This window comes from Vitis riparia, chromosome 19, assembly GCF_004353265.1.
Source record: "Vitis riparia cultivar Riparia Gloire de Montpellier isolate 1030 chromosome 19, EGFV_Vit.rip_1.0, whole genome shotgun sequence".
Classification (NCBI taxonomy): Eukaryota; Viridiplantae; Streptophyta; class Magnoliopsida; order Vitales; family Vitaceae; genus Vitis; species Vitis riparia.
In genome coordinates, this window is record NC_048449.1 from 12,272,583 (window position 1) to 12,283,504 (window position 10,922).

General features: G+C 32.4%; 1 protein-coding gene across 1 annotated transcript; it reads right to left on the reverse strand.

Moving 5' to 3' along the window:
- Positions 1-658: 658 nt before the first annotated feature.
- On the reverse strand, positions 659-6,525 carry LOC117909475 (cytochrome P450 CYP72A219-like). The gene is made up of 5 exons (XM_034823519.1): positions 6,252-6,525; positions 5,009-5,226; positions 3,676-3,917; positions 1,572-1,959; positions 659-1,160 (listed from the first exon to the last, which is right to left on the reverse strand). The coding sequence occupies exons 1-5, from the start codon at positions 6,523-6,525 to the stop codon at positions 729-731; spliced, it is 1,554 nt and encodes a 517-aa protein (XP_034679410.1). The 3' UTR covers positions 659-728.
- Positions 6,526-10,922: the final 4,397 nt, after the last annotated feature.

The following is a 10,922-nucleotide window of genomic DNA, read 5'->3' on the forward strand; positions in this document are numbered from 1 at the left end:
AAACATGCACGGAACTTAAGCATCATAAGGTACTTAAGCAATCCTAGTTGGACGTTCAGTATCCAGATCTTTTCATTAATTGGTTTTTCTCTTTTTGTGCCAACATCTGCTCTCTCTCTCCAGCATGCAAGCGTAAGTGGTAAGCACCTCTTTTGTGCTTTAAATTAATTGAATACTTGATCTTATTCCGCCATTCTTTTGGGTCTAACCCAAAAATACATTTACCATGCCTTCTTTTCATGTCCTCAACTTACTCAAAAGCTCATAAGTCCCATTGGATATGATGTACTGAGTTTCAGATTTTTGAAGTAAAATTATCAACATCGTCTAGCATATATCCTAATAGATTATATGGATGTTTTAACACTCGGAGAAATTGAAATGCAGCCAAATATGCAGAAAAAAGAAATGGTTGTGACCAATAGTTATATTTATTCTCTTTTATTTCTGTTGATACTCAAATTTTTAGGGATAGAGCATCAACAATCCTTATGATGAGTTAATAATGTTGAGAAAAGTCAATGACTACACAATGTAACTTAAAACCAAATATGTCATCAAAGAAGACATCAATAATCACTCCCACACAATGATATGTTGTATAATTCATTACTTGTATCAAACACAAATTTCCTTCAATGTGTGTCTATGAATAAAAGAGAGTTATTGGTTTATATTCGACATACACGCTATATAGGCCATGCTAATAGCAATTGATAACAAGAATCTCAACACTGAAGTTCACGTAGAATCAGGTGTGCACCATATTGGGGTTGCATAGTTAGGATACTGAAAGGAGCATGAGCATAGGATGGCGAAAGTTCAAATGAGAAGTGTTGTAAGATCATTGCCAAAGCTATTTTTGCCTCCATCATTGCAAAATTTTGTCCAATGCATACCCGAGGACCCCAACCAAATGGGAAAAATGAAGCTTGGTTTTTTGTTGCCTTCAAAACTCCTTCTGCAAACCTCTCTGGATTAAACTCCTTTGCATCATCCCCCCAAATTTCATGATCATGGTGAACTAGGATGGTGGGCAACACGACCTGCACTCCAGCTGGAAAACACATGTCTCCCACTTGAGTGTCCTTATAAACAGCTCTAGCAAGCATTGCTACTGGTGGGTATAACCTAAGAACCTCATGAAAAATCATGGTAACCTGTGGTAGAGAAACTTTAGAAGTTGTTGCAAGAGAATTCTTACTAAAATACATTCTAAATCATTATGAAGGACACTGAAGAATAAAGCAATTTCTTAAAATAGTGATGCAGAAGACAAAATGTTCTAAATCATGCATGACAAAATATCAAGTATGCAAAGGACATTGCATATCCCATGGATATAATAACTTAAGAACCTCATGAAAAATCATCATAATCTAGCAGAGAAATTTGAAATCATGACATGAGAACCCGTTCCTGAGCTACTAAGTGAAAGCAAATGTTTAGTACAAGATATAAAAACTTAAGAGAAATGTGTTTTCAATTTTACTCCAATTATGGGGAAAAAAACAGAGTACTATACGATTTTAGTGAGAATCATTAAACTGAAGATTGGACTGAGTACTCACAATTTTTAGGTGATTTAATCCATCAGCTTCCGGTTTTTTATTCCCAAAAACCTGTAAAACCTCTTCTCTTGCACGAGCTTGCCAATTTTGATGCTCGCTTAGCAGGACCATTGTCCATACAAGCAGAACTGAGGTTGTCTCTTGGCCAGCAAGATAGAATAGCTTACACTCTTCAATGACATCTTTGACACTCATTCCAATCTTCTTGTTATTTTGATGTTCTTGAATTTCTCTAAAATTGGATTCCATTAGCATACCTAATAAGTCACTATTAGCAGTTTCGCCAGCCTTCATTGCCTTCTCCCTTTTGTTAATGATACCCCTCAACAATGCATATACTTCTTTGCTTATTTGCTTCATCCTCCTGTTCGTCTTTGTGGGTAAAAACCTGCGCGCATGTTAGTAATTCTAGTAAATAAGACATCACATGAAACACACAGACATTAATTCTTATTTTCATCCATGCCTTCTACTTCTCCATTAATTTTTTGAAAGTCGTATAAGGCTTCAAAGGTAGAAACTATCAAGACAATAACTAATGGTTTCATCTACACATGAGTTGCAGTGGTATCTCATCATCTTGACACAATATCCTGCAAACATAAGATTGAGGATACTAAACATCAATTAGTGAAACATACTATTTTCTAAGTGTTGTACAAAAGAAGTAATTGACTAAAAGGGGATGAAATGATCTCAGAGTTGTAAATCTAATATCTCTTATGCTTGACCTTGAAAAGTAATCCATTTTTAACATAAATTCTCTTTGAACATAAATTCCCTTCAACCTTGTTAACCAAACACACATTTGAGCATTGTGAAACTTTCAACCTATGAAGCGAAATTTGTGTTGGCATCATTTGTAGGTCATGAAATTTGTTCAAGAAACTTAATTTACCACACAAGAGACTAATAAAGATCTATATGGATATAAAATCAACAATTACCTTATGAGAAAAATCTAGTTCTCCATGATGGTGTTGAATTTTGAATTTTGCCTTAGTATCTACTGGAATTTGAATTTTGAAGTTAAATTTTGTAGTTGGAGTCTTACACAAAATCTGCAACATCCAAATATTTTCTTGTTTTTATTTGGTCAAGATTTGGTTTCTATTTGATAGGAAGTAATTGTTCATCATCTAGTAGCTTGATTTTCTGTTATTCTAATGTCATTTCAGTTACAAGCTTATGTATAAATTCAATACTCTTCATCAATAAAATGTGTGTTCCAGTAGTCCAAAAATATATATTCTGCATAAGTGTTTTAATCTAAGATCAACAGATGGAAGCCAGTATATTGATACAAAATATCATTTATTAGAGAGTACATTATGAAATATGAAGTGCAATTAAAATTTACAAAATCTCATGATCAAATTGTGAAAACATTAACCAAGTCTCTCAAGTTTAAAGATTTTAGAAAGCTAAGGATGCTATTTTTACAAATCAAGTTGATGGTAGGATGTTAGTTAAACTAGATTTAGAAAGTTTCTAAAAATTAGATTTTGAGTTAGGTTTTAAAAGTTAATTAAAATATTTTATACAAAATTCTTGATTTAGTTTGTATATTTTGTTACTGCAAGATTTTATATTTTACTATTGTGAGTATTTTTTTTAGGTGTTAGGTGTTACTATTGTGAGTATACAATAAATTTTTTCTTAATTATCTCAATTATTTATATATGTAATTGCTTGTGTGTTTTTTCAACCACATTGCTGCAACATAGGTGAATCCGCTGGTTGGTCTATGAAAATTCATATCAGTTGTTCAACCTTTTAAATTCTGTAACGTATGTAGATTATAGCCTCTTCCCTAAGCCTGCATTTTTCTTTTATTTCATGGTGTCAACACTTCAGGAAAGCAAAACTTCCTAAAATGGAATATGGTGTGCAAGGACAAAGAGACTTGTTAGGCATCTAAACTCTAGGGAAATGTAAGACTGATTTGAAACCAAAATTTGAGCAAACTAAATCTGCTGAAACACTGCTGCAAAAAGAAAACAAAGCCCCAAATAACTCTTTGATCTTTTGTACCAAGCAGACTCGTGTATGAATAGTTTCAGAAAAATAAGCTGCATATTTCTTGAAATATTTTTATGCATACCTCCATCCCGGGATATAAACTGACATTGTAACCTGGATTGCAAGATGTGTTTGTTCTTTCTGGAGCTGGAATATCCTTCTTCCTTCTTCATAGCTACTACCAAATGCTGTCCGAGAAATCACATCCCCTGTCAAATTTTCAAGATAGGGCCAAACATCCAACTCACATGATCCCCCCACCGAAAGCATTTTCCATTTGGTCACCATGTCGCGACAACTCAGATGAAATGCCGGCAACATATTCTTTAACAAATTCAACCACAAAATAAATTAATAAAGACCAAAACAGTCCAGTATCCAGTTTCAAATTCAATATACAGCCATTTATCACTGACCTGCGAAATAACAATTTAACTAGTCCATAAAGCATGTACTGCCTAAAGTCATCATATGTTAGGAAGAGTCATATGGGTGATGGGTGGAGGATGAGGAATATTCAGTTTTACCATGGAGGCACTGACTAAAGAAATCATAGAAAAAAAATGTGCATATTCATGAAAAGTTAGATGTACTGGTAATAGTAATGAAAAGTTAGATGTATGGGTAATAAGCAAGCAAGATAAGAAAGTTGTTCAGATCTTACTGTCATATGTATCAAGTATTTTAAACTAGGAGCAGACAATCAAGCATATTTTGATCCTTATGGTTCAAATTTCTATTGGAGACTGGAAAAAGACTTTAGATGAGTAAGAAAAAAAACAAGGAAAAGGTAGGACACATTGGGTATGTGAAAATACTTCATTAAACTGATCGAAATATTTGGGAATTTCGATAATTATCTTTATGGTAACTGAAAAAGGTATTTTAAAATATATGATAATTTTTCAAATACTAATATAAAATTATCTTTCGAAGACACAATTTTAGTGTAGTTTTCAAGTGTTAAATTTACTTTTTTAAAAAGACAACTTTATAAAATTCAGTTCTTTTAACTTTTAAATGATAACTTTTGAATTAGTATCTAGCAAACTTTTAAATGATAACTTTTAAATTATGAAATAAATTTTCAACTACCATATTTTCCACTGCATTCGCATGCTCCAAATCTTATATATATTATCACTTAAATTTTTTTTTCCACTGCATTCGCATGCTCAATCTCTTTTCCAACAGTGAGAGGGCTATGCAGAGAAGTTAAACTAGGGAAAAAATCCAAGTCTGTAGTACATGAAACAATGGGAGAGCCTTGTGGAACTGTAATATGTCACAATTGAAGCAGTTTCAATTATGGAACTGTTTGTTCACTTTCAGAGTTTGTGAAAAGATTAAAAAAAAAAAAAAACATGGAAATAAGGTAAAATATTCTGGTTTGGAAACTGGGCATTGAAAATTACCTTCAACTTTTCTAGATGGAAAGCTGGGTTGATGATCTTTCTACGTTTAGCCCATCGTTCGCCTTCCAAGGTCACCAGACCAGAAACCAGCAACTTGCCAAGTGGGTGTGGGGGTGGCTTTTGAAAGACATTGGACTTCAACAAAACATCCCTTATTAGCTCAGGCTCCATAATGTTTACTATTGGATTTGGACCGAACCATGCAAAGGAATTTTTACCTGCATGTTTATGCCATTATTGGGTAGTGTTAGCCTTAGATTGCTTTTAGTTTGGACTTCACACAAATTCAACTTTGGTTATTAAAATTTAGTTGAACCCAACTTGGACCATCGAAAACAACGAAAACTTCAACCATAGTTTCTATGCTGAGTTATTATAAATGGACTAAATCATTTTTTCAGAATTGTCTCAACGTCAATTGATATTAAGGAATGAACTCTATTCATTGTAGCCTTAAGATTAAATAATGAAATCAAGAGGGCTATCAATATGCTTGGCAGGCTGGGTGACAGTTTTGGATAGATACAACAATTTTAATTATTTAGCTTTGGATTATTTCCAGAGAATATTCTGCATGGGATACTTAAGACTACATCCCACAAAAAGACAAAAAAAATGGTGGCAATTTCAAGGAGGCTAATCATTCACCTGCCTTTAGCCAATGATTAGTTACAAACAAAACCTTCCGAAAAGAAAAGGGGAGAGCCCATCTGGATGGACTAGAATCACTATGTTTTGTCATGTACTAATGGACGAGAGCGGCTACAAAATTCGAGTTTCAAATAACAAATTTTTAGTAAGGATGTTCCTGAATGATATAATTACTCACGTATTATCAAATATATGTATGTAGAAGCTATTTTAATTATCAACACAATAGAATTGGCATTGAAAGAAAAAATAAGATTTAACCAATTCTGCAGTTAGCTACCAGTTTCATTTATACTTTGAACACAAATAACTGACATAAAAATTCATCCAAAAGTTCCTTAACTTGAAACGTTATAAATTAATTCCAACACTTGAAAAAAAAAGGTGAAAATTTGGCATAAATTAAAAGTTATTCACAGCTCCCAGAAACTATACAATTGAAAAGTAAAAACAGTACTTTTCAAAGTATAAAATAAATTGTTAGGAAGAGGAGCAGAAAACAAACAACGGGCAGTATAAAAATGTTGACCATATTTTGAAGAAATCAGCAAACTTTAATACTATGATGAAAAGTAATAACTCCTATCGGTACCGTATTTCTTAATGAAATGACAATGAAAGGGCAGGACACGCGGAGCAATATCATCGGAGAGGCTGATTGGTCTTGAATATGCTTCTTTTAACATCATGGACATCTCTTTGAAGTCCCCATGCAAAAGCCTATAAGAATTCCCAGCCAAGCCTTGCTCTCTAAGGCATCTTTCTAACCTCTTTGGTCTCAACCACACCCAATTCAGTAGCCTCCATAAACAGCTTATGAGCACAGTAAGGAACCCAAAAGAAATTGCAACTGAGCTATGCTTCATTTCCAGTTTGAGGGACTTCTATCAGGAGAGGTATGTTAAATCACTTCAGAGTGAGAGAATGACTTTATGCTGCCGATGTGTATAAATTGGCCCCTCTTCTATTCCCTCGTGCCGGCAAACATAGAAGATTTCGTCAATGCCTAATGGGGAGAAGAACGTCTAGTATTTTAAAATCTATAAATTATCTATTTTAATTGTCTCCGTCAATATGGCTTTTAAACTTCTCAATGAATTATTAATTTATTCTATTTGATACATTTCAAAGTTTGTGCAATCATCACTGCTTATTAAAAACTATATATGCCATGAATGTAGAAGGCAAAATTTGAGCATACGGAATATGGAATTCTATTTGACCAGCTTTCACTTGTGAGTAGATGGAGCACGTGGATGCTCACTTTCAGAGCCTCAAGGGACAGCTCGCATCCCTCACATCTTGGCAGATGTCGCAGGGTGCTTCCAGCTCTACAACTCCATCTGATCTGGACTTTTTGATACTTCATGTTTTTTCGTTTTTTTTTTTTGTTTTTTGTTTTTGTTTTTTTTTTGTTTTTGTGGATAAGTTTATTTTGTACACCTAACCCATCTTGGCTCAGTCTATCATATATTTTGTTTATCTAGATGTACTTTTATTTTCTTATCTCTTGTATCCAGAACCTTTTTTACCATATATGTCCATGTGTTTGCTTTTCTTTTTTCCTTTTCGTATGCTTACTGCTTCATCATGCTCTTTGTCATTTTTTGCAACAAAAAGGGGGAGATGGATTGTTGATTTGATTGAGTGTTTTGATATTCATATTTTTTTGACATCTGTTTCATGACTTGCATCCCCTTACTCGTTTACCTGATTTGATAAAATTGATCAGTTATCTTTCTTCCCAAACACTACTTTACTTGGGTATGTTGTTTAGTGTGTGCAAGTTCTAGGTACTAGGGTATTGCTCATTTTTTGGATGTGCCTTCTAGTCCTTTGCACGTTAGATGATGAATTCGTTTAGACAAGAGGTATTGAGAGATTTGTAAACTCCATTTGAGAGTATTGAGGGGTTTATGCAATTTATATTTTATCATAAAATTGCCAAAGGGAGAGATTGTTCGTACATTAGGTGATGTAGTTTAAAATTGTCAATTTTGTTCTATTCATTTTGGTTTAGGATCTTTCTAGATTGTGTCTCACTCCCCATTGAAGACTCAAGGTTATTAATTGATCAACCAAGATTACATAGGTAAGTGTAAAAAGATTTGGGAAAGGCAAGTTAGTGTTTGGTATGCCATGGCATTGATTGAGTGGTTTAAAATTGAGCAAAATGATTTTCTAACCAGGTTTAAAAAATGCCTAAAGCGCACAAGCACTCTAAGAGCATTTGAGCCCTAGCAACATAATTCTCTAGAATTTTGGAGATCTGTCTTTCTATTGTTAAAGGATTTATTTTGAGGAACTTTTTAGAATTAGTCCACTAGGTTCCTAGGCTTATATATATGTTGCCTAAAAAGGTTTTTGGTTTGATGCTTTTGAGTTGAAAAACCTAGTTTGTCTTCCTGTTTCCAAAATTCTAAAAGAAATATTCATATTTACTTCTACCTAGTTGAGAAGGAGATTTGTATCCCCCTCAAGTGCTGAAGTGAGATCCTCTATAAGCACATGAGATGTTGCATTGTGGACGCAAAACACAATGTAGGTGTTAGGTAGTAAGTCTTCATAGTAGCTTTCATCAGGTAAAATTGAGTACATACCCCATTACATATGATGGAGAGCTCCTCAAATGCTATCCTAGAATCGAAATCAATTGATACTAAATTAACACCCAACCCATATTTCTAACAAAATCTTGCAATTTCACATTTTGAGCACCAATCCATGAAAATGGTGTTTTTGGGGAGCAATTTCAATTGATTTAGGAGAGCATATTAGATCTTACCCTTCCCCTCTTGAGATTTGAGACTGAGGAGTAACCTGTTTTCGGATAGATTCAATATCACTAATTGATTAATTTCTATGTATAATATGTTTTTCTAAATTTTAAACTCATAAAAATTCCATCCTTTTAATTCTATTAGAATAACGTAAATCATATGGAAGTTGGATTCTAAATCTCAAGTCTTCACATCATCAAGTATCAACTATAAGAACTCAAACTCAACACTTTAGTGGCTCTAAAGAGTCTATTTTAGTGCATTTGAGGTATTTAAAAATTACCTAATGCTTGTTTTTTTTTTTTTTTTTTTTTTGTTATTAATGCCTTAGCCATTTGTTTTTGATATTTTTTGTTAGTATTTTTAGAACTTTAAGGTATTTTGAAAATGAAGTAGACTCCGTGGAGGATTCTCAAAGAATAAAATGCCTAAGTAGAGAGCAAGAACAAATTGTGTACCTTTAAAGTACACAGGAGTCTATTGTGCATCTCTCAAGTGTGCCACCAAACTAGATTGCACAGTCCCTCTAGAAATTTAAATTGAGCACCTTCCCCATGATTCAAAGGTTCCATACCCCCTCAACAATTGAACCCAACAAGAGCACTTAAGTTGTGCATGTCCGTAACATCTTAATTGCACTTTTCCCTACCACTACAATAGCGTATCCCTAGGGCCACTCACCATGCATTGTCATGCCCCAAAGCCCACTCCAAGGGCATGACAATCTTTTCACACCTAGCTCAAGCCCAAGGGCTCAAAGTGGAAATGACACAAACATTCGTATTGTAACTGAAAAATTTACCAATTACCAAATTCCTGGATCAAACATTTTCAATTATGCTTGCAAATAGGAGATATAACATATGCTTATTTTCATAAAAACTTTTGAGTTCAAAATGCTAATACATTCAAACTTTTCAACAAAACTTTCTCATATCCATTTCAAAACAATTTATCATCAAACCAAATCGAATACATTCAAAATATCTTTACTCTGGTTATCGTATGACAAATGGTGCCCAATTAGGTGGGACTTTGCAATTGAGTAACTAGTTTCAAATTTGTTCAATTTAAGGTAAACAAAACCAAATGTCAACAATTATAACTCATTGACTAGGGTCATAAGGTCAACTATTATAACCCGTTGACTAAGGCCAAAAATGTCAACTATTATGACTTGTTGACTAAGGCCATATAATCCAAGTCAAATACTTTATTTCATTAATTCAAACTTACAAAACAAAACATCATATCTCCTCAATTTTTCATTTTTCATAAACAAAGAAAATACTCAAATATACTTTCAATAAAAAACATATATTTGATCCATGCTTAAAGATAAAAATAATATTTTTACACATTTCAAAATACAATATAAAAAGAAATTTTTTTTTTTTTTACAAAAATTTGTATTAATTTCCTTTACCTTGAAGAAGCACTCAAAATCTTAAAGTATTTAGCTTTGAAGAATTTCCTCCTCACTTAACATAATATCATACACAATATTGATTATTGATTATTTATCTAAATATATAATTTGACAATCCTAAAAATATTTTATTTAGTATTAGGGATCCTAATTAATTTCTCATGTTAATATTATTACCATCCAATATTATTTTCAACTTCCTAAACAATAATTTATTTCTCTTTTCTAACTTATCCAAATTAAATCTTTTAAGAATATTTATTTGCATTAAACATTATTACTATTATTTAATCTCCTACTAAAACTTAACAAATTCCCCATGCAATTCTTTTTTTTTCCCAGCAACTCCACACCAACTCCATTCATTATTTTTATTTTTTATTATTATTATTATTATTATTATTGTTGTTGTTGTTGTTGTTGTTGTTATTTTATTATTATTATTATTATTAATTTCAATACCCAACAACACCTTAACCTATTTCTCTTCCAAGCCATCAACATCTTTTCTTCCTCACCGTTTACCAAAATACTATTTACTTCCTTTCCTAGGTCAACGTGCTGACCATTTCTTAGTTTTTTTTTTCAACATGCCAAATCTTTCACGCATTTTCATCATTTTTTTCTCCTCTCTAAAGTCAAAACTTTTAATCTCCATACTCAGAAATTTTATGTAATTTTCACATCTGAAACTATATATATATATATATATATATTTATCTAGATCTATTCGTTTGAGTAATCAAAATTTGTCGATCTTCTTTAATAAATCAAACTATGTTCATATTTTTTTTTAATCTTTTTGACCTAGAAATTAATTAAATGAACTCTAATCAAAATTGAAATATTCCAAAGAATATCTAAAGTTTTCAAAACTAATTAACGAATATAAAATATTAATTTAAGGACTAAAAATCTTACTTGAAAAATTGATCTTCAAATCCTAAACCTCTAAATATTCGATTGTATGCTCTCTAATATTTCTAATCTCTATGTAAAAGGGTTTTCTGAATAGAGAGGATGGGAAAAGTCTAATTTACACCTAGGAGTTTTA

Bases quoted from the DNA above. Each gene is read 5' to 3' on its own strand.
- LOC117909475 (XM_034823519.1), bottom strand. From the start codon at position 6,525: ATGAAGCATAGCTCAGTTGCAATTTCTTTTGGGTTCCTTACTGTGCTC. The intron at 5,227-6,251 runs GTACCGATAGGA...ATAAACATGCAG, and splicing joins TCATTTCATTAAGAAATACG to GTAAAAATTCCTTTGCATGG. The intron at 1,161-1,571 runs GTGAGTACTCAG...TCTCTACCACAG, and splicing joins GATTAAATCACCTAAAAATT to GTTACCATGATTTTTCATGA.